Below are 24,443 nucleotides of genomic sequence, written 5' to 3'. Positions count from 1 at the left end.
ACCAACACAGGCGTCTCTCTAGCTCCTAGCAGTTCAACTCAGAACCTCGTGGGCTTTAACAGCTACCGATCACTGCGCGTAAGTAACACTTCCAGGGCAGGTCACCAGAAACAGCACAGGACGACAGCAGGGGAGAGCCAGGAATGCTGGAGCTCACGATGCTCCAGCAGGAATGCTGGAGCTCACGTGCTGGAGCTCACGCTTTCATCCATGGACTATTTATGTGAAGGAGCACTATTTTAAACAGCTGAATGCAGGTAAATTAAAACAGTCCTGCACTCCAACCACCCATTTATAGTGTGCTACAGCTATGGAAAGACCTGGAGAAAGAAAACCTCTTCTGGGTTAAGCACTGGGAAAGATGGCAGTAGGAAACAAGAGCTTCAAGAAGCCAACGATACAGAAGAAAAAGGGGAGGAGGTGGGAATTCTACAGCATGAATAGCAGGAGGAGGAAATCCTCCTGCTATTCATGCTGTAGAATGAGGTGAGGACAGAGACGAGGAGAACATGTTGCCTTTAAAAAAAAAAGAAAGAACACATTGCAGACCACAGTTGAGATTATGGTGACTAAGATCCAGGGATACTGAATAGTCTCAAACACTTTGAGAAAAGTAACACAGAAGTGTTAACCGAAGTCTTTATTAAATAAATAGAGCAAAAGAGAAAGTTCATCCACCCAAAAGAATACAGGCACAAAAGTTGCTCATGTATACTGCAGAAGCAGAAAGCCAATGTAGCATCTGTTTTTTTTTTTTTTTTTTAGTTATTTCTGAAAGTTAACTGTGCTTAACTGTACACCACAGTGTGACCTCCTTAATTTGTTTTACAGAAAACTGTTGCTCACACAGAAAATCGTGCAATTTCCCAGTTATTACAATGTATCCCCTTAATTCATTTCAGTTATTTATTTAGAAGATTACAAAGCACAGCATGCTAGAGAAACACAAATAATAACTCTGAATTTCAACATTACCACCTATAAATGGAAGAAAACCTCTTATTCATGACAGTTGGATAAAGGAGAAGAACTCAAATACAATTCACACTTTCCCTAGGATTTAACCATTTAAGACTAACAACTCATTTGCAAAAATCAAACCCAAAAGAAAGAGCAGCTTGCTAATAACTGAATTACTGAGATGTTTTTCTACTTTGTGTTTCCAAAGGATACAAAAAAATCATCTCAACCAAAATAAAACCTAGGCAATTTGTTTAGGGTACAGATTTAGTTTATATCTAAAATGAATAAAATTTGCAGGTTTTGATTTCAGTGTGGGAATACTGAAGGCAAGGTTGAGATCTTAAGGTCTAAGATCAAAACTTCCTGTTCAAATGCTTCCTTGCCTAAATGGTGTTGTAAAAAAACCCCAAAAGTCACTTCCTGTCTCCTCTGAAATCAGGACTACCACTACATTATCATAATGCATAAAAGAATAACACATATGATCCCTGTTCTTTCAGAGCTGTTAGCAATCAGCTTTCCTCTTTCAGAACTGGTGTAAGCTAATGTGCACAAGCTGGACAGCAATACCAGTTCTGCTATGATAATCTAAATGGACAGGCTCCATATATTTTGCATTTTTATGCATTCAATTTCCTGAATGCACCTTCTTACGTGATTAACCTCTGCTTTATAAAATCTTTATTTTTCAGATTAAACAGAAGTTGTCATCTACACCATGCTTCTGTCTGTGAAGACAGTTTCTGTTTGACTGCAACTGTTTAACGGCAAATCCTCACCACCAAGGATTCCTTATCCTTGATAAGGAAGATATTCCTTATTCTTGAAAGCTAAGTTGGCAATCTAAAATTGTACTTCATAATTAGAAACAGTGTGGATAGGTGGAGGGTGAGACCATCTGATTCATTAAGCTATTCAGTTAAGGATTATTCAGTACTAAAGAAACAAAGGATCACACAGACATCCAGTCATTGTGAGCAGGTAGGAGAGAACTGACACTGGAAGTTTACACTAGGAGCTCCTCTGGTATTTCCTTGAAGAGGGTCAATGTGAATTTTGATCAATAAGAGGAGAAAAAACACATGATCTTCTCTTGAAGGGGGCCTGGAGAACTATGCAAAACTTAACATACAAAAAAAGGGAGAGCAAAACATAGTACAGTTGTAGGAGTTGCAAGGATCAGGGTAAACAGGGAGGAATAATGGTGCGAACAGGCACATCCTCTTCTTTGGGGAGGAGCTGCTGGTCGGTACACATCTCACTGAGCACTCATTCACAGCAGTCCATAGCATCATCTTATAGATGCTTATATAGCATCTTCTCAATGTAAATCATACAGAAAAATTAAGACTTCTCTAAGATTTCTTGGTTTAATACTGTAAATTTACAGTTCCAAAAAAAAAAAAAATTTGTCCTCTGTTTGCATAAATGGAATTCTACTCAACTGAGATTCAGGATCGAATCTTCAATCATCAGTACACACTGTACTGATGGTATGATTAGCACATTAAGTTAAAAAAGAAATGGCTGTGAACAATTCATATTTTGAAAAAACTGCTTGCAGTTATCATTCATACAGTCAAGACAAATGGCACCAAATATAGTGTAAAGGCTAAACATATCCAATTTTCATCTTAAAATTGATAAAAAGAAAGGCTGATCCTATGCAAAATCATGCAGTCTTATCCCCATCATGGCTGGTATCAACCACACTAAGAATTTAAATACTTCCAAATAATGTTGGAATGCGTATTTCCCCTGCAATTACTGAAGCTCTGATTTGTTACTGATTTCTGATTTCAGTTACCATTTTCTGTTTTTATCAGCTCTTTGATGATGTATAAGACCTTGTCATCTAGAAAAGAAAAAAAAAACCCACAGAATGTGAAAAACAGCAACTTGATTCTCAAAATACCAAAAATCATAAGAGAAGTCTAGCTCTCAGCAACTTAAAATTTCAATGTTTTAGGCTATGCCAGAATCTAAAGCAAAACAAGTGAGTACCATTTGGCAAGCAAAAGGACAAACAGTATGTAGACAGTATGTCATCATAAAATAATTTGATGAACTTCTGATGACTATTTCAGTATTCCACAAGAGACTGCGAAAGTCATGGGTTAACTCCAGATACATCAGCATACAGGAACGCCCTTTGTTCCCCACCTACAATATGCTCCTGAACATCCAGTGTCCAAATTTTAAACTGTGCTCCACTATCCCTTACTTTAGGGAACCAATATGCCATTGGTTAACCTAGATTTTGAGATAACTTACACAACACTTATAAATCATCTATGCCTAGGACTCTCCACACATAATCCCAATTCTATTTTGAGATGCTTGCCTCACCATTACTACCACTACCTTGAATGCTGTTACTAGGGATCTTTAAAATGGCAGTTGTGCATATCTTTGTACATCTGAGGTGAGCCACACAATACATGCAGGGTTAGTAATGACTTTCTGGACGCCTCTTAAAGGAACTTTCATGTCACACATGCTACTGTGTGAGGACGCAGTGTACTAATGATTGCTCAGTTTTGCTACAAGGTCCATTTAATAAAGAGTAATGCCAGTAATAAGTTACCTTCAAGTGACATTTTGGGATTTTCAAGCTTCTTCTTCAAAACAGACTCAATGAGAACTCTCAGCTGTTTGAAAATTACTGCTATCTTAACAGGAGCCTATAAAGAAAAGACAAACATTTCATCATCAGACATTTCACATCAAAATATAGATCAAAATATTACCCTACATATAAACAAGAGTTTATAACAAGATTCCTGCAAACATGATGCACATATGTGATTTTTAATGGTAATGATAATCATGATAGATAGTATACTCATTAAATGACTGAGCTTACATTATGCCATAGCTTTAGGCACCAGTTGTTCACAGTATCAAAGCCTGAAAAACAGCAGCTGAGAAGGCTAACTTAGAATGTGTTCCCACACAACCAGCATAAGAGGAGATTATTACTTCACCAATAAGCTGCCCAATTAATCGCCTTTTTACCCCCCAAGGTAACAAAGTTCAAATTACACTTACACCTGAAATGAAACAGCTATGCATTTGCCTCTGGGGAGGTCCGCCAGGCCTCCTGACAAGGCAATCACAAGCCTTTTCTAAATCTCACTTGGATTTGGAATTCGGATACCTAAACATGAACCCGCTCCCAAAAATATTTCATTTTATCCTTTCCTCCTTATTGCAATCTTTATTTCATTTATATTCTGCCCTTGGTACAACAACTAGCTGCTACAGCAGAAGCACAAAATGCAAGGTAATTTGCTTAGCATCTCAGCAGAAAAGTAGAAATTCTGAAACACTGTGAGATGTGATTAGCCCAGCAACTGCACAACTGTAGACATCCAGGGACCAGAAAAACAATCTCTAACAAATCCACAAGGGACCTGCTTGTTAAAATTCCCTGTTCATGAAAATCAGTAAATTAAATTAGATGACTGCTTACTTGGATCTACAGACTGCAAAAAATTGTTTTGCTGACTACAGTTGTCTTTGAGAGTAGCACAAGGCCCAGAGCACAGAAAATTGTAACCATGTAGCTGCCTGGATAGCATAACTTGCCATTTATCAAAATTTACAGAGGATCTTTTCATGACAACTATTTTGTCTGCAAGAAAATGCTAGGAAAGTGCTCTTAGTTTTCCAGTTTCCAAGTAAAATTTATACATACAGAAAGGAAAAAATCCAATCACTAAAAGCAAACACCCCAAACCCAAGTAAGCAGGTGTTTTACAATTTGGATTTTTTTTTCAAATAATTCTGCCTGCACTACAGAACAGTATATACAGTAGTGTGCTGAAGATAAATACATAGCTACAAGATCGTAAATTATATGAAAGGGTAATATAAAAACCGTCTACTCCTCTGCTTTTAGTACAAGCTTTATAATAAAAAGGTTTAGTCTGCATCCGTTTTCAATACCTATTCTGAAAGAACACTTTCTTCTTGAAGAGAGAGGGAACTGATTTGTTGCACACCACATATGACAAGTCTACTCTTTTGAGTGTGATTTATTCAGATTTCATTACATGTATATAAAATTTCCCATCATTATCTTAAATTCTCTCCCCCTTTCTCCCCTCTTGTCACCGTCTCCCATATACGATGATCTGAATCAAGCTAATGTACCAACTATGTAGTATGAAAGCTCACGGAATCACAAAAGGTAGTTCAGTTATAACTCCAATGCACCTGAAAATGTATCCAACCATCAACTGTCAGGAGACGCTCACGATGCTGGACTTCTATATCCCCACCAAAAAGCAAAATGGGAAAGGGGGATATTAAAGTAGTTTCTCTCAAATACACCTTGGCATACCTCACCTGCATATAAACAAACACAAACAATTAAAAACAGCAACTAAAAATCCTGAATCACATAACATTCTACAACACTAAATTTGATTGCTACTTCTACAAGGAAGAAATAGACTCTTTTCCCTTTTCAAGATGCAACCAAAACAAGTTATTGGAATCAATAGCTTTTTGTCTGCCTTACACCATATAAAATAACTCATTCTAAGTAAGTGACAGGTTTATATGCTAGAAGCTAGCTAAAGCCACAGTTATCTTCTTAAAGCTCAAAGAGAGACATAACATTAACCTAGTGGTGATCATAGAAGCAACACTAGAAGTAGTAACACTACTGAAGCAAAAGGCAGGCAAAGCTCTTTCATCATACATTCCTCTTGGGAACTGTTATATCAGCTTATCTATATCCACATATGCACATGCATAAATGTCGTACACATTGACACACACACTGCATGAAGTATGGGGCTCAGCATATGCTGCTTCTGGCTTTGGAACATCCTGAATAAAGACAGAATGGGGTGAAATAAGTTGTAGTGAGAAGAATGGACATAAAAAAGAGTGCATCTTCACACAAAAGTGCAGGATAAGTTTGCCCCACTCTTTATGGAATAACACCTACCTTAGCTGCTGTCTTGTCATCGTGATGTTCTTGTGGGTCAGGAAATATTTCCAATTCTCAAAAAAATACTATCACTTTATATGCATTAAAAAGTCTAATACTACCTGCTTCTCCACAGTAAATCCGGCCATTAAACAACTGTCAAACTTTTGTTGTACCAGAAATATTACTAAACACAAACACTTCAGTTTAGCAAATAGCTGACAAGATTTTCAACTGAAGGGGAAAGAAGTTAAAAAAATTGACACTCACTTAGGGAGTTCAGCTGTCCATTACAGAATTGGCTCTTTTTTTTTATTACTGGTGTATGTCAGTACCAAGTCTCAAAAACTCAGAACAGTAACAAAGTACACTTTGAAAAGTTACTATTACATATAACTGTGTAAAGTGCTATTAAAATCAACAAGACTGTATTTAAAAAAATGAATGATACTAATAAGTAAAATGATACACAGAAAATGCCATTTATAGCTACCAGCTTCACCATGAACAGATTTGTCCATGATCTTCAGCTTCAGCTTCACCTTCTTTTTCTTCAGCACTCAGTTGACCCAATTTTATGGACTTTAGGATCATTAGATCATAAGACTCTTTAACATAAAACGATCAGATATTAAATAACATACACTAGTCTGAAGTATACTAGAGGCAGAACTCCACCTTTACACAAAGTACTAGTTACATTCACTATCTTCAACTTACCTTCTCCTGGTAAAGAAGCCATCCATACGTCTGCAAGTCTCGATTTACAGAAGAGGGATGAACTTGAGCTTTACCCTGAGCAGTTTCTACTGTGCAAGCCAGCTTCTCTGTAATATCCACAGACTTTGCATACAGTATTTTTCCTACGTTGTCATACAGCCCTGCAGTCAACACAGCTTTAAGAAGAGCTATTTCACTGAGAGACAGGGACTGTGTGGCTCCATTTCCATCTCCTCCACATTGTGTTGAAGGTGCTGTAAACCCTGCTGCTCTGACGACTCTTATGAGTTCTTGCTTCACATCCTGAAATTAGGATGGTATTAGGAAAGTTTTGAATTAAAAAAGTTACATACTCCACTTCAACAGCAGGAAATAACACTTCATCTGAATGATTCATGCTCTCCAGGGGAAATCCCTTACTAGAATAATCACTTTTATTTTCTGCAGCCACACTGGAAAATCCTAGCTATTCCTAAGATAAAAACATTATTTATAACAATCTGATATCTGGAATATAGGATTAAATATATAGAAATATATATTCTGCAAATACTAAATTTCTACCTGCAGTTAAAATGAAAAGACACGTTTGCATCAAAGATCCAGTTCTGTTTACAAGTACTCAGTCACCCAAACTTAAAAGGAAAGATCAATAAAAACAATTTCTCACCAAAAATAAGAGGCCATTCACGTACATTTTTGGCTTGTCTTTCAAATGAACTGTTAATAGGTATGTTATTTGATATCAAGAATAATATAAATATTTCAATTAATGAAGTTTTGATTCTCTGATGAAAGTAAGGCCTAGCTTCTCCAATGGCAGTGACTACAAAGCTGTTTACCAAAGTGTGCATATCCAAAATTCAAATACAGACACAGCTAACTTGATTGAGAGTGTGCATTTCATCAGTCCCTAAATTCCACTTGCTTTTATCTCGTCTAAATAGTAACTGCCACAAATCATGTCTTTAAAAGGGATTGACATTTTCAGAAGGAAATTTTAACAAATAACATTATGAGTTTAGAGCATAATGCTAAGTTTTACCTCCAGAGTTAACAGTGAAGTCCTATTAAGGAAATTCCTTCTGCAGTAAGTCATTTCAGCACGATAACCCCCTTCCTGTCGGGCCCTCTTCCACCTAAGGGAAAAATAGTGAGTGTCTTATTACAGCAGGAAACCCATCAAGACTCTAACAGCAGAAGAGGCCCTAAGTTAGAAAAGAAAAATGTGTTTTGAAAAGCATTTTCTACTCTAAAGTAAGTTGTACTAATGAAGATGAATTCTGCTGGTCTAAGAACACTCTAAAGAACATGACTGTAATGTAGATTTGACAGATATTAACAACAATACAAGGTGATTCACTCTCAATCCCACACATTTCTGCCTCTCTTGACAGTCAAAAGAAAATTCAGACTTAGTGGTAATACCCTAAAGAGGAAAAAACCTGTATGTAATTTTATACATTTGTGCTTTATCAAATACAAAATATTCTGGTCAAAATACCACAAACAGCAAACAAAATACTTTAAACACTAGCATAAACTGACACAGTAAACTCTGTATGTAAGCAGGCATAGTTAAAAAAGGTATTGAAAACAAAAACAATAAGAAAACTATCCATTTGTGTTACAGCACTTGGCAATTTATTGTTACTCTGAATAGAAAAAACTTGAAATGAGAGCAGTTCAAGAATATTAAGGATTCCTTACATAACTGCATTATGTGTTATCTGCTACTAGTTATGAGCATAGAAGAATCATTACTTACCCCAGATAAGCGTTGTAGATTGTTATATGGTCTGAAACTGCCATAGCTAGAGATGATTTTGCAAGATCTGCTTCATCTTTTCGACCAATAGGTGTAGTAAATGGGGATTTTTCTGTCATAACAGCAGCCAAAGTTGCCTGCAATTTTTCAGTACACATCACTTAGAAGTATTTTGTTATAAGCTTACAGATTTATAACACAAAAATAGCCTGAAATTTTCTTTTATCATTATCTTAGAATTATGGGCTTAGGTTGCCAGCGACCTTAAAGATCATCTAGTTTCAAGCCCCTGCTTTAGGCAGGGACACCTTCCCCTAAAACAGGTTGCTCAAAGCACCACTCAACCCAGCCTTGAACACTTCTAGCAATGGGACATCCACAGCTTCTCTGGGCACCCTGTGCCAGTGTCTCACCACCCTCACAGTAAAGAATTTCTTCCTAATATTGAATCAAACCAAATGCTCCCTCCTTCAAACCCATTCCCTCTTGTCCTGTTACCATATGCCCCTTTAAGAATTTCCTCTTCAATGCCGTTCAGATACTAAAAAGCTGCAATTAGGTCATGCTGAAGCCTTTTCTCCATGATATACAACCCAAATTTTCTCAGTCTTCTCAAAGAAGAGGTACTCCAATCCTCTCTGATCATCTTTGTGATAAACTCTGGACTCACTTCAGCAAATTCACATCCTTTTTGTGTTGGGGCTACCAGAGCTGGATATAGCACTGCAGGTGGGGTCTCATGAAAGCACAGCAGAGGGGAAGAATCCCCTTCCTCCCCTGCTGCCCACACTGCTCTGGATGCAGCCCAGGACACTTTTGGCTCTCTGGGCTGAGAGTGCCCACAGCTGGGTCACGTCCAGCCTCTCAGCCACCAGCACTCCCAAGTCCTTCTGGGCAGGGCTGCCCTGGGGCTTTTCAAAACCAACATTTGCCGATATCTGAGGTTGTCCTGCCCTGGTGCAGCACCAGCACTTGGCCTTGATCTGCCCACTTCTCCTGGTCCGTTTGGATGACATCCCATCCTTCAGGGGTGTCAACAGCACCACTCAGTTTGGGGTCATCTGCAAATTTGCTGAGGGTGCACTTGATCCCTTTGTCTTATGTCACTGATGAAGATATTAAATAACTCTGGTCCCAGCACAGACCCCTGAGGGCACCACTTGTCACTGGTGTCCATCAGGACACTGAGCCCTTGACCACAAGCCTCTGGATGGGACTGTACAACCACTTTCTTATCCACCTCATAGTTCAGTCTCTTCAGTTTAGATGGGGGACCACAGTAAAGGCTTTGCAGAAATCCAAATAAATGAGTATGCAGCCTTTCCCTTGTCCACTGATGTGGACTCTCCAGCACAGAAGGCTACCGGGTTGGTCAAGCAGGACATGCCCTTGGTTAAGCTCATGCTGGTGTCTTGAATTACCTTCCTATCCTCCAAGTGGCACACTACATTTCTAGGAGGATCTGTTTCATGATCTTCCCAGGTAGAGAATTGAAGCTGACAGTTTAGTAGCTCCCAAGGTCCCTCTTTTCTACTTTTTTTAAAGAATACGGGTAAAATGTTTCCCCTTTCCCAGTTACCTGGGACTTCACCTGACTGCCATAAAAGTAGTCACCATTGATAACTGAGGCAAAAAATCTGGAAAGCAAGACTGATTATCCACTGTGGAGAGTACGTAGGAGTTTAGAATCATAGAACCACTTTGAGTTGGAAAAGACCTTAAAAATCATTGAGTCCAACCATAAAGTACACTTATATTATTCTCCTCCATGATGTCTGGGTGCCCTCACTCCAAAGTAAACATTTTAACTGGCATCATCTTTTCAAAATACCACACTACAAGAAATCAGATTAATTGCAAAGAATTAGTAATTTATATACTTTTTAAAATATAATTTTTTTCACTCACCACAGGATCCAAGCAGCCAAATATTGCACCAAATATAAGCATTTTGCCAATCTTTACATTAACAGGAAGGGCTGCAAGGTGCTGGCCCAATGGAGTCAGCTTGGGCTCGTTTAACTGACAAGCGCCAATCTTCCTCAAAAGATTCATTGCATTACCAATTACTTGCTGCTGTGGTGCATCTAATGCTCCAGAAAGAAACTCTTCAGGAGAGCCAAGACTGCATTTCTGTGAAGTAAATGGACATATATTTCAGTATAAAAATTTATTATAAAAAAGTTATCTAACAGCAACACAGAAAACTGGAAAGCTGATCCTGCATCAGAAGTTCACATTCCTTCCCCACCAAACAAGCATTTTGCTTCCTGGAAGGCTGACATTCCCCACATTAGGTTAACAAAACTTCACTGTTTGGAAGGGCTTCATATGGCATGACCACTGTTCAGAGAAGTGTGTTATCAGTGATCGCCGATGAGCAGGGGACTCTCAATCCTGATGGGCTGCAGCTCAACCCAGCACTAACTTACCAGATTGCTAGTTTTCCCATGCACATCCTACTTACTTAAGACATGGTGAGAGATAAAAGAATTCCTTCCTTAAACAGAAATCAATTAGAAGGCTGTCAACAGAGTTTAAAATTGCCAATCTGAGGGAAACTGGAATCATATTTATAATCAGGAATCATATTCACAATCACTATTCTCTGAACAGCATTTCATATTTTACAGCAATCAAGTGCTCGTATTTTACAGCAATCAAGTGTTGAGTTACTCCCTGACCTGTATGAGAACCCCCACTAAGTAACTGCATTGGATTAGGTTTGTAGTAACAAACTAGGGTCAATAATTCCAAAACAGGCAATAGTATGAAGGCATAATTCGTCCAAAGGAATGCATAGTATTTTTAGCTAACAAGGTGTATTTGGCTTGTGTTGCCAGGTTTAGGTCGTAGGGGCTGCATGGGTGAGTTTGGTGGGAAGCTAAGAGAGCAGCTTTCCCTGTATCTAGCCAATGCCAGGTAGCTCCAGGGCAGACCCACTGCCCAAGGCTGAGCCAATCAGTGATGGTGATCATGCCTCCAGGAGAAGTTACTGCACAGAAACAAATTGCCGACAGAGATGAGGAGGTGAGAACAAGTCTGAAGATATCAAAACCAGTGAATAAAGTAGGGGAGGAGGTTCTCCAGCTGCTACAGCCCATGGTGAGGAAGGCTATTCCCCTGCAGTTCATGGAGGTCTGTGGTGGAGCCCCACTCAAGCAGATGGATGCCTGAAGGAGGTTGTGACCCTGTGGAGAGCTCACACTGGAGCAGGCTCCTGGCAGGACCTGTGGCACCATGATGAGAGGAGCCCACACTGCAGCATGTTTGCTGGCAGAACTTATGACCCCTGAGGGGGATCCATGCTGGAGTAGTTAATGAAAAACTGCAACCTAGAAGAAGGATTCACACTTCAGAAGCTTGTAAAGGACTGTCTCCACTGGAAGTGACCCCAAGATTGAGCAGAGGAAGGAGTCCTCCCGTTCTCTGAGGAGGAAGCAGCAGCAGAAATCTGTGATAAACTGACCAAAACTGCCATTCCCCATCTCCCTGTGCTGACAGAGGATAGGAGGTAGGGAATTGGGAAATAAAGTTAAGCCCAGGAAAGAGGGAGAGGTATTTTTTACTTCTCATTAACCTACTCTAACTTAATTGGTTATAAATTCAATTGATTTCCACAAATCAAGTCTGTTTTGCCTGGGACAGTAATTGGTGAGTCATCTCTTTGTGTCTTATCTCTAGCTATGAGCCTTTTGTTATATTTTCTCTCCTATCCACCTGAGGTGGAGGGTAATAGAGGAGCTTTGGGGCCACCCAGCATCCAGTCATGGTCAACAACTCACCACACAAGGTTAGCAATTCTAAAACCAAAAACCATACCATAATATGAAGGCATAATTCCTCCAAAGGCACACGCAGTATTTCTGGAACAGAATATTCCATGAAGCTTTCAAACCTGCAACATCACAAAATATATATTCAACTAAATCTTCGATTTAAACTTGTAAATCTGGTTTTTATATGGTCATTCTTGGCAGTTTTTCTCTTGAGGGGCAGGGAAGGGAGTAGCATGGATAAGCCATTTATACTTTGAATTAAGGTATGTGTTGTGGCTCGGAAAACAAGTTTTACTCAGAGAAAGAAAGGAAATCCCAATTTTCAAAACAAGTCTGTAAAATGCTTTTAAACAGAAAAGCCTTTTAGGGGGCTAAAAGGCACACTTCATTGATTAGATCAAAAGACTTTAATGTTAATTCTTTCTCAGCTGAAAGTCACTTTAGGTTTTCACAGAAGCAGGAAAAAGGTTATTCCACTGCAGTAACAGAAACTAACTCTGCAGTGCCCCCATCTCATCCATAGAGATTACCTCCTCAGAAGCCTACAGATTTGTCTGATAAATTCAAGGTTTAGGAGGGAAGGTTTGCACACATTTGATGTAAGCCAATCATGTGGTGTAAAAAAATCGATGTTCTACAAATTCCTGTGCTGCACTTTTCCTTTAATTATGAATATTTTTTCAAAAACACCCTACAGAAATTAAAAAAACACACTACAGAAATATTAAGAATAAAATCAGCTTTTTCAAAAAGCGTGAAAGACTACTGTAACACATTACACATGTGATACTCAAATTCTTGTTTTGGTTGAGTTTTTTCCAGTTTTATCTTTCTGGTTTGCAGTAAATAAAGTGAACAAGGATTTCAACAAGAATTCTTGGTCTTGCACAGAAAAAAAAAATGGTATCTATGTGATTTACAAAATTTTGCTAAGTTTACAATACCTGTCTCTTGTGTACATTCGGAAGCAGAACCCATCCCTAACACGGCCAGCTCTTCCTTGCCGCTGCAGAGCACTAGCTTTACTAACAAACGTCTCTTCCAGAGAACTCATCTGACTGCTTTCATGATACCTTAAACATTATAAAGCAGATTCAGATTTCAGAAATGAAATTTTCATGTATATAAAACCTATATTTGACAATCTATCTGATGAGCAATTTTTGAAAATACATTTAGTTTTGAAAACCAAGCATACCCGGGAGGAACTGTATATTATAATACCTTGAATACAAGTCACTAGTGAAAGCATAAAAACTGGAAAATGAAAGCTTTTTTATTTCATCTCCTTGGCAATCAGAATAATTTTAACACGTTGTGTAGGGATTTTCACCTTTAAAGTGAAGAAAAATAACTTTCAAAACCTGATAGCATAAAACCTACTTTCTTCATTTTTAAAACAGTACTTAATCATAATTCTCCATATATTATATCCATTATCTATGAACTTCCCTTGCTCTTCTCACCATTTGAAACTTCAAACATACATCCCAAACCTGTACCCAAAACTGCAAACTTTTAAATGAGCTCAGCACATTTCTGCATCCAGAACTCTAATTAATAGGGATAATTAAAAAAAGGATTGGTCTAAGTTAATAAGGATACTACAAAATCCTTGCAGCTCTATCCTCCAAATAGTAATAGTAATCACAGTGTGATTGATGAAAATCAAACTCTCACCTATTTTCTTTTGTTCTTCCAGTATCAATTACAAAGACAACATCTGGTATTGTGATACCCGTCTCTGCTATATTTGTTGCTAAAACAATCTGGAAAGAGTAACATAACATAAAAAGAATAACTGGAATGTGTAACAGGTTTCAACCTTTAAATCACTATTATGGAGTAAGTTAAATTTTTTTTTTACCCAGAAATGTTTCTTTAAATAATCTCACAAATAATTAAAATCTATATGATTTGTAAAATGGTCTAGTTTTGACCGAGGATAGAAATTAGAAGTTAAGAAGTAATTTCGCATTCACATTTTGCTTTATAATCCATCAAAATTACTGGTTAGTACCTGCCAAAATTGATCAACATTTGATTATATAGTTTGGCAGTAAAGAAAATAGTATTTTTCCAAGGTAAAAGCCATAGTTACTGGTTAACAATACTTAAAATACTGGTAAGTAATAATTAAGGAAGATTACAAAAAAATTTAAGATTTAAGAATTTGTCCAATACTATCAATATTTCCAGAGCATATTATCTTCTATCCATTACAGACCACCAAATTAGAATTGTTTCTTTGCAGAGAGGAAATTCTAGGAACACCTAGTTGTTGTGTAATTCTGTATGGTATCAATTCAGAGTTGCCCACATAAAATTTCTCTTTTCAGTTGTGAACTTTGTAAATATTACCTTTCTAATACCGAGAGGAGGTATTGTAAATGCAGCTGCTTGATCTTGAGTTGAAAGAACAGAATGCAAAGCTATCAATCTGTGCCTAGAACAAGAAATTGTAATAATAAATATACACTTATCAAATAACATGAAATAAAAATATAAGACCAGTATAATGACAGCACGTGGAGAAGAATACACAACTGAAAGAGTAAAACTTTGTATGATTACATATGAAAGTCTGCTTCATTGTTTTATTACAATAGCTAGAAAAAATAACCTAATTAGTTCATAGGGATGTTCTCCCATTCAGTAAAAATGCAGGAAAAATAGTAATACTGAAAAACTGCTGGTTACTTTACAATAACACTCTAGCAATAAAGGAAGATAGCTGTTTGTAAACCCAAGTCCTTTAAATTGTGCTTCCAAGAAAAGGACCATTACAAATACGTGCAACTTTGAGTAATAGAGGCCTTCAAAGATGAGACCACCACAGAGACTGGTACTTTCCCTCTCTTCCACACCTTTACATTTCAGTCCATCAATAAATATTTAGCATCTGACTGCAAATTGTTCCTTTTATGCAGTTGTGTTTCTAACTTTTAGTTACCCCCAAAAAAATTTTGAAATTATCTGTCACTACAACCCTAGGCCATTTCTCTCGGTAGATCCAGATGCTCTGGAGCTCTTCTCAGGAAGTAGTCACTTCCATGTAAACAGTAAGCCACAGAAATCTGTATCCCAGGTATGGCAGCTTCCATACCCTAAGAAGCGGAAAAGAAGTAGTCAAGTGCTTTTGATTACATAAATTTGTTGAAGAATAAAATAGTAAGTAATAAAAGAAAATGTATCATACCATTCCTAAGTATCTGTCATTGCTGCTTGTATAACTTTTAGACTATAGCAGTAAAAGTACATTTGCATTGTAGTAAAAGTATATTTGTGGCACAATTGGCTCAGAGGTGTAACTCCCACTTGCCTTTTACAAGAATAGCAAACCTTAACGAATATGTTTGTTGGGTTGAAACTAAAGAGCATTAACTTAAAAAATATCTGTGTTACCTGTCATGCAAGTTAAATCTTCTGTCAGTTGAAATGAGATCATACAGCTGCTGGATATGAGCAAGGCCTGGTAAAAAGATCAGCACAGCACCTTCAATATTCTTGAACTGGGGACTTCTATCTGCAAAATAACAGCACAAACATATAGCTAAAACAAACATGCATGGCAAACAGTTTCACAGAACAACAGGAACAAATGCTAGGCCCCGTGATTAATGCTTCTTAGGATCCTTCCTATGAGAATGAAGTCAAGTACTTCATTATGGATGCAGTAGAAAGCAGTGGAAAATAGATCTAAAGGACAATCCCAAGTATATTAACTTCTTAAGAAGTGGACTAGAAGTACCTAAGTATGCAAGCAACTCCAAAATAAGTTCAAGGTTGATCTTGTAAGGGTTCATATACAAGATAGCCTGCTGTGTACGACTGCTATACTTCGCATAGTAAGGAGGCAAACTCATTCCACATCCAGACTGGATTGCAACATACTCCTAAAAAACAAGAGTAAGCAGAAAAAAAAAAAATCACATTCTTAGTATTTTAGAAGAACGTAAGAAAGCAGAAGGTGAATTTGCCATTCACTTGAAACAGAGATTGGGATAAGAGAAATTTAACTAATTTCCCACCAACACCTCTGTGAGTTAGATTAAATCACAACCACTTACATAACGCGTAGAAGTATCTACAACTGTTAAATGACATTCCAGATTTTAAAAAAATGCAAAAATTAAAGTCTGTCCAAGAGGTAAACATTCCCCAGGTCCATATCTGGCATTCAAATGGTATCAGTTCAAACTCGGATAACAAGCTATATACTCTTCTTTCAAAACTCCAATTTTGGGGTGTAAGAAACTAGTTTCACCTTTTCCCTCTCCCTCACTTCACCCTTCTCAACTAATGCTTGCAAGCAAAATTAAGAATGAACTAGGTGGCAACTCCTGCGGTGTTTTGGTCCAGGAAAAAAGAAGAGTTAGCAGGAGAGACATATATTCGATTTTTTTTCTAGACATCTTACATACATAGCATAGTTTCTAAATTAAGTGGGACTACTGTAAACTACTTCATTTTTACTCAATACACTTAGGGAAGCTTGACACCACATATCCTTCTGTACTGAAGGAAAACAATCAGCAGAGTACACCAGACTATTTTTCAACATATGTATAAGTGCTTGATTGTAGCAAGCTAGATTTTCAGAAGTTTTGCAAAGCAAATCGGAGCAGACAGGTATCTTCCAAAAAATACATAGTCTAGATTAACAGCCTAAGCTGCCAAAGTCAGATGGCACTGATAGAATTTCTCCTTCACGAGTTTTGATCCAAAAGCACATACAGCTGTCACTGCACAGTACCTAAAGATTAACCATAACCTGTTAAACTAATGAGGTCTACACAACAATCTCAGGTAAATCATCTCATTTGGCTTGCCAAGTTGGAGGATCTTGGGAGGTTCTACGTAAGGAAGAATAAGGCCTTTTCTCTTCTGTTGTTAAGTTCACTATGTAGAAGAATTCTACCAGGGGAAAAAAAAGGTTTCCCTGCTGCTGCTTATACATCCAGAGCTGGAAATCTACAAGAGACCTCAATGTCAAATACAGCAAAATCAAGACAGCTATATAGGAGTTGGAGCAGAAATCAAAAGGGTGAAGCATTCATAAATATTAGTAGGAGTGCCATTGTGTGTGTTTTTTATAAACTGAATATCAAATATTCATTTGGTATTCTATAGTCCAACCACAATAAATTCAAAGGAACCAAAATGATTAAATAATTAAAACCCCCAAAAAGTTCCAAGACAAAACTAAAAATGCCTGTTTCACCTGGTGCTTTGTAGTGCTTCCTCCTTTACCCGTAACATTTACTGTTACTTCCTCCTCCTCCTCCAAGAACTTCTGACAATATTCTGAGTCCTTCTCCAGAACATAGCCAGTTGCTTCAATTACATCTTCAACATGGAAAATCTTTAGTGAAAATTCAAAGAAAAAACACGAGGCATGTAAAAAACTAATCGGCAACTTCTTTAATTTTTTAAATCTTACGTTAAGTTGAACGGGGCCTTAATGATGCAAAAAATCTTGCACATTTCAACTTGAACTGTCTTATGATTTTTGAAAACCTAATCTTAGAGCTGCTACAAGTTTGTTAATGGGCTTCTCCACCTGATCACTACATAACCTTTACCATAACCTATATAATACACATAAGAAAAGCTTATGCGTATTATAACTTAAAACTTATGCGTATTACTCTTATGTGTAAAAGTGCAGTGAGAAAGTTACAGGGGAGTGAGAAGAATTCTTTAGTGCTTTCCCTTCTACCTAAGTTGAACAGAGAAAAATCAAAGTGTAACTGAGGGACTGACTGTAATCAATAAATCCATCACAAAAAATAGTACAGCTATGGACTCCAAAGCCCTGAAGCTATTCTATATTTTAATAAAAGAAAATGGACTACAAGTCCTTGAAATACTTATTTTAGGATCTAAATTTCTGGTTTAAAAAAAAAAAAAAAAAAAAAAAAAAAGAGTGATGTACTGTCTAGATACTAACCAGGCAAACACTGTATACATACATACAAAGTATCTTGCATAATCAAAACAAAACATCTACCTACCTCAACTGGGTAGCTCCTCCCTGAGATCCTTAAAATGGGACAGTGTGAGAAATACCTGGAAAACTTCTCACTGTCTACAGTGGCACTCATTAAAATCAGGTGCAGGTCTGAGCGTTTATGCAAGATTTCTCTCAGAATAACTAGCAAAAAATCAGACTGGACACTTCTTTCATGTACCTAGAATTAGAAAAACAGATCTATAGCAAGAATTTAGTACAGATCAAAGCCCAGAATAACAGTAATTTCTGCAGAATAGTAAAGAATTGATAACCTCATCAACAATAATATGAGATATACTTGACAGGAGACCATCTTCTTGAAGTTTCCGAAGCAGGACACCTGTTGTACAGTACAGTAGTCTGGTGGCTTCTCCTGTTCTTGATTCCATACGAATTTGATATCCACACAGGGAATTCTTTAAAAAAATACATTAAAAATATAGAATAACTTAAAATAACATACAAGCTAACAACACTCAAAATTAAGTGAAATTTAGTAGCTGTCAGATTCAGATACTGCACAAGTTGCTAATTAAGTAGTATAGTGAACAACTGCCACACTTCCTCACAAGTACTTTACTTTATTGAGAAAGGAAAAAATCTTGAAGTTTATACAGAGTGGCAAAGAGATGGTAAAATCAGGATGTTTTCAGGACTCTGACAGTTTCAAAAATATTTTTACACAAAATTACCCTAACACATATAGCCCTTCAGCTGTCTTCAAATAACAAAATAACTTATGCTGGAAAGGGCCTCTCTCAAAGTATGGCCTTACTCAAGACCAGACTGGATTGTTTACAGCCTTATTCAGGGGACTTTGCTTCACCCCTAGTCGTAGTGACACAACAGTTCCTGGGCAATCTGCTCAAATCTCTGACTATTCCATATATGAAACACTGTTGCTTTATATCAGCCTCTGAAGATTTTAGAAATCATATATGGATATCTACACAGGTGATATCACAGTTTCACAGGTGACAAGAGAAAAAGAAACAACTGACACACCAAGAAGTCCTTTTCAGAAGAAAATAACATCTAATTGTTTGGTTGTATAAGAAATAATGTTCTCACTTTTTCTCAACAATCCAGCCCCCTATTTGATCAAGACAACAAAGGAATTAAGACACTTCTTACTTTTCCTCCAGGTCCTGATTCACACCCTAGCTCTTCACAAACCCTTGTTGCCAGACTCACGGCTGAGATTCTTCGGGGTTGTGTGCAAACAATGTTGCATTTTTTTGATCCTTCATCTAGCAACAAGTCTTCCAACAAAAAATGGGGCACCTGGGTACTCTTCCCACTGCCTGTTTCACCAGCGACAACAACTACTCGATGTTTTTTTAGAGTTTCTACAATCGAGTATCTGTGCTTAAACACAGGTAATTCCTGCCTCTCTTTCAGAAGCCTCTGGTATCTAGAGGAACTCTGCAGCTTCTTAAACAAATTCCTTGAAGGTTCCAAATTATCTGCATCTGAGGCCTCAAGGGAGAGACTGCTGAATTCCTCATCAGGAACCAAGTTTTCCCAGGAATCTTCAGGATCCTCAGATAGTCTTGGCTGGTTTTCAGACTGAAGCTGCTGCTGCTGTTTCAGTTTGTTTAACAATTTAGCAATAAAGGTATCACGTGGTTTGTTGGTTTCTATCTTGCTTTCTTCTTCCTTTTTCTTTTCGATATCCCTCCATTCTAGCCAGACATCTCGGTAGGTAGGAGGCAGCAACTGATGAACTGACTTACAGTGAAAAAAGCAGAAAAATATTATATTATGTACTACTTAGTAATATGACTATTTTTAATATTTTATGTGTAAACAAACTCAAATGTCAAAAGATTTGACAAAAAACAAATAGGAAACCATTCTAAATACAGAAACTATGAAAGCAGTAAAATTAATGTCAACAATATGTCATTATCTTCAATTAGCTTTCAGTTTTTACAAGACCGCAAGTACAGCTTTAACAAAAAAAAATCTCTTGTGTATGCTGCAAAGCACACACACAATTAGATAAAAACAAAAGACTATGTAGTGGAAGCAAAGAATTTAATGGGAAATACTACATTAAACTATTTTTAGAACTTAACTATAATACTACAGCAAAAAAGCGCAGAGGCAGATTCGAGGCCAAGAACAATAATGCTGCTAAGAAACTTACCTGTCCTTTGGTTAAATGGTAGAGTGCCAAAGTAGCAGCTAGATGTTGTGCTTGCATACTATCTTCTGTTACAATTGTAGGACACATTGCCATTACATCATCTGATGACTTGATAATCCTGACCCTTAAAGAAAAATTTCAAAAGCAGTTGTCTCAATTTTCTGCAACTGATATAAACAGAAAATACCTGTAAGACTTGACATTTTCAGCAAATATTCCAGCACTGAATTTGTGGGGGTTTTTTTTGCTTTACAAACATCTGCATTTTCTTCAAGTCACAAGCATATATACATTCAGATACATACAGATTTATATACATGCAGATAACCACTAAGGTTAGATGCTTTGGAAGAAGGACCCAATGTTTGTGTGTTTGTAACTATTTAGGATAGATCAAGATGACATTCAACAGTCTACCAAGATGGAAGCATCTGTTTAACAGATTAACAGCAGTCAGAGCAGGAGCCAAATTTCCCATATTCTTAGGGCTGGCAGTCTGTTAGTAGTTTTTAGCTTGAGCAAGAAAAGAAGCTTTTACTTGATTCCTTGAAGAAACATTACTTATTTATAACTCTGTGTCTGCTTTATTCATACATGGTAATATTCTACTCTACAAATCTATATTTTAGACTTATTGATTTCTACAATAATTTTAAAAGTAAGATACTCCACTGTTTTGCCCAGGAATTTATGCTTTGACACAAATTTAAACTTCCACTTTATTTTAAACAATTTTCAGAAGGGTTTTGGTATTCATAAACCTGAAACTCTGATTTAATATGTTACTTTGAATAAGAATACGAAACATAAGTTGTTCAAATCTATTTCATGGGGGTGCATCAGACTAATCTTTCATTCAGCAATAAATAAAATATATAAAAAAAAAAAGATTCTAGTGAATGAACCCATAAAGAAGGGATAAGGGTTTTTTGTGATTTTGTCTAGGCTAAGCATCACTTTTGCAGAGTTATCCAGAGTAAAATACCTCCCTGATGGACTAACAAAGAGTTTGGGTTAAACACACTACATTGATATAAATCTTTATCAACAAGAGAATTGATGAGAATTTTTATTTTCAAATGAACCAAAAGGCAAATGTAAAGATTACAGGAAATACATACCTACATTTCCAATATTTTCCAACGGGAATTTTTTCGAAAGAAGGATTTGGGCTCTTTGGAAAATTCTTTCTGCACCAGTCAATCAAAAACTGTTTTGGAGATTTACCAGTCCAGCTTCGAGCACTATAATCAAAATTTCTTATATCTAGTGGATCCCTCTTTTTCACTGTAAGAGCAGAAAAATACTTTCTAAATCCTCCTAAAATCTATTTTACAATCCTTTGAAGTATTTTTTACCTTTTATTCACATATATTTTACTAGATTACTACAATTTTCTGAAGTGTTTTGCAGAAATACAGGTATTGATGCTACATCATAGAAACTTCTGCTTTTCCTACAGAAGTATCTGGCAGAAAATTAACTACAGTATTTTGCTATCTTTTATCATCCAGTAATTTTAGAAGTTTCATTAAAGTTTGGTTATTAGAAAATATTTTAACAGTTTGAAGATTTACAATGAAAATAGTTTAAAAAGGTGAGAGTAAGACTGAAACAGCAACTAGCCCTACAACTGAAAAAAAAAAGAAATCCAATTTTTAAGACACGACAGCACGAATAAAATAGCTTTCAATGTAATCTGCTAAAACAAGTACAGATCCTTTAAAGTCAGCTTGGTCAGTGAGACAGACTGCAAGCAGATGACTGCTGTATGCAGATGACATATCAGTTTGGGAGGGAGTGATGATCTGCTGGAGGACAGGAAGGCTCTGCAGAGGGATCTGGACAGGCTGCATCCATGGGCTGAGGCCAATGGAGTGAGGCTCAACAAGGCCCAGTGCCAGGTCCTGCCCTTGGGTCACAACAGCCCCAGGCAGTGCCACAGGCTGGGGCAGAGTGGCTGGAAAGGAGCTGGGGGTGCTGGTGACAGCAGCTGAACATGAGCCAGGGTGATGCCCAGGGGGCCAAGAAGGCCAATGGCATCCTGGCCTGGATCAGCCGTCCTGTGGCCAGCAGGGCCAGGGCAGGGATTGTCCCCCTGTACTGGGCACTGCTGAGGGCACAGCTCGAGTGCTGTGCCCAGCTCTGGGCCCTCCCTGCAAGAAAGGCACCGAGGAGCTGGAGAGAGTCCAGAGAAGGAGTTGGGGCAGGGGGAGGGTCTGGAGCACAAGTCCTGTGATAAACAGCTGAGGGAGCTGGGAGTGTTTATCCTGGAGAAAAAGAGGTACAGGGGTGACTCCATCACTCTCTACCACTGACTGAAAGGAGGTTGTGCCCACGTGGGGGTTAGCCTCTTCTCCCAGGAAACCACTGCCTCAATCTGCATCAGGGGAAGTTCAGGCTGGACGTTAGGAGGGATTTATTCACGGAAAGGGTTGTCAAGCATTGGACTGGGCTGCCCAAGGAGGTGGTGGAGTCACATCCCTGGAGGCATTTAAGGAACAACTGAACTTTGCACCCAGTGCCATGGTCTAGTGGACATGGTAGTTTTTGGTCACAGGCTGGACTCAATCTCAGAGGTCTTTTCCAAGCTAATTGGTTCTGTAATAGTCCACCTTCCTTTCCCACAATCAGAGCTTGTCCACTCAGTACTACAAACCTAGCAAAACAAGAACTAATTCTGGAAAATTGTGGCATGATTCAAGCCTATTCTGAACTACTTCCAACTCACCTTTGTCTTCCTTTGCAGCACCATCAGGTTTTTCAAGCAAACTCAAGTTCAAAGTGGTTTCTTGAGGTTGAGATGAGGGAGATTTCTTCTTTTCATTTTGCTGTTGGTTTGAAATCTTTATAGCTGGATTAAATACTGGATGTTCCTCAAGTGCTGCCATTTCTGTCAGAGAGAAAATATAACATATACCCATAAACTGCTTAAGAAACAACTGTATTAATTCTTACTGAGTACCCAAAACCAGAAATAGTGAAATTTTACTGACTCTTTAGAAGCAGATCGAGAAAGAACAGATTCAGAAAAGCCTTCATTTCACAGAGTGGCATAAAAGATAATGAAATTATCTTAAATTCAACCTGACTCCGAGATTTTATTGCCTAACAAACACGCAGACCAGAAAAATTAAACACAGGTAACTTGCATAGCTCTACCTTGCTGAATTCTTCTTATTTTTTCTTGTGCTCCCTTCTGGCCTTGCTTGTCTTTGTCTTGCTTGGAAATGCTTGCTTGTTCTTTTGCTTCTGAAAGCTTGGCAGACAGATGTATATACCTCTCATTCTATTTCAAACAGAATTATTAATTACAAGTTTAATATGGTATGCAGGTCACTTTCAATGATCTTCATGATAAAGTGCAGGTTTTTTACCCTTTTACCAAGCTTATGCAATAGAGCAACAAATTTTTATTTAATTAACTGTCAAAACCTCACAGAATTTGATAGTAACTCACTCAATCTCATGGAAATGTATTTTAAATTTTTTCTTTCCCACATATGACATTCAACATTTCCAATACAGTACAAATAATAAGGGAAAGGAAAAACAACTTAGAAAAGAAGAAGCTCCAACAGGTTTTCCTTCAGTACCTTGATACATTACTGGTAACATAAAAAAAAGTTTTCAATTCCCAATTTGTAAAACACAAATTTGTAACAAACAGCTCCACCACATGCAGATGTACCAGACATATCAGTTTTCAGAAAGATTCCCATGAAACATTATTCTGTCTTACTGGGTCAAATTTTTCTTCATCTGTCTCTTTCACAGATTCATCCTTCTCTTCATCACTCTGTTGCTCAGCATATTGCAAAATCCATTCCTTCATAGTCAATTCTTTCTCTTTCCTCACATTTGTTTCCTAAGAGCAATATAACTTAAAAGTAATGATAATGTATGTGAAAGCAATGCTTTCCTCTGCCAGTACCTAGGAACTACTATTAAAGTTTTATACATTATATATATATATATATATATGACAATGAAAAAAAGCTTTCCCAACCAGGGTGAATATCCCACTATACACCCAAACAGATCTTAACACTAGAATAACTATTATTACTATAAGAAATGAAATAATTTCCAGGGCATCT

General features: G+C 37.5%; 1 protein-coding gene across 2 annotated transcripts in view; it reads right to left on the bottom strand.

The window, feature by feature from the left end:
- Nucleotides 1–625: 625 nt before the first annotated feature.
- DHX29 (DExH-box helicase 29) overlaps nt 626–24,443 on the bottom strand; it is a 29,099-nt gene continuing 5,281 nt past the window's right edge. Inside the window, exons 6-27 of one of the 2 annotated variants that reach the window (XM_059873109.1) lie at nt 24,086–24,211; nt 23,506–23,632; nt 23,075–23,236; nt 21,465–21,630; nt 20,344–20,467; nt 19,326–19,922; nt 18,464–18,607; nt 18,193–18,369; nt 17,400–17,540; nt 15,927–16,071; nt 15,581–15,701; nt 14,537–14,621; nt 13,856–13,944; nt 13,120–13,248; nt 12,219–12,294; nt 10,305–10,529; nt 8,397–8,533; nt 7,674–7,767; nt 6,629–6,931; nt 5,185–5,316; nt 3,551–3,647; nt 626–2,818 (exon numbers count right to left, since the gene is read on the bottom strand). In XM_059873109.1, the coding sequence (XP_059729092.1) occupies nt 2,763–2,818; nt 3,551–3,647; nt 5,185–5,316; nt 6,629–6,931; nt 7,674–7,767; nt 8,397–8,533; nt 10,305–10,529; nt 12,219–12,294; nt 13,120–13,248; nt 13,856–13,944; nt 14,537–14,621; nt 15,581–15,701; nt 15,927–16,071; nt 17,400–17,540; nt 18,193–18,369; nt 18,464–18,607; nt 19,326–19,922; nt 20,344–20,467; nt 21,465–21,630; nt 23,075–23,236; nt 23,506–23,632; nt 24,086–24,211 (3,453 nt within the window). In that variant the 3' untranslated portion in view covers nt 626–2,762. Of the gene's footprint in view, nt 2,819–3,550; nt 3,648–5,184; nt 5,317–6,628; nt 6,932–7,673; nt 7,768–8,396; nt 8,534–10,304; nt 10,530–12,218; nt 12,295–13,119; nt 13,249–13,855; nt 13,945–14,536; nt 14,622–15,580; nt 15,702–15,926; nt 16,072–17,399; nt 17,541–18,192; nt 18,370–18,463; nt 18,608–19,325; nt 19,923–20,343; nt 20,468–21,464; nt 21,631–23,074; nt 23,237–23,505; nt 23,633–24,085; nt 24,227–24,443 lie in introns of both variants that reach the window. The other variant, XM_059873110.1, reaches the window with a different exon arrangement.

Source organism: Haemorhous mexicanus, chromosome Z (genome assembly GCF_027477595.1).
Source record: "Haemorhous mexicanus isolate bHaeMex1 chromosome Z, bHaeMex1.pri, whole genome shotgun sequence".
Lineage (NCBI taxonomy): Eukaryota > Metazoa > Chordata > Aves > Passeriformes > Fringillidae > Haemorhous > Haemorhous mexicanus.
Note: the sequence above shows the minus strand (reverse complement) of the source record. Positions and strands in the feature narration are given on the sequence as shown.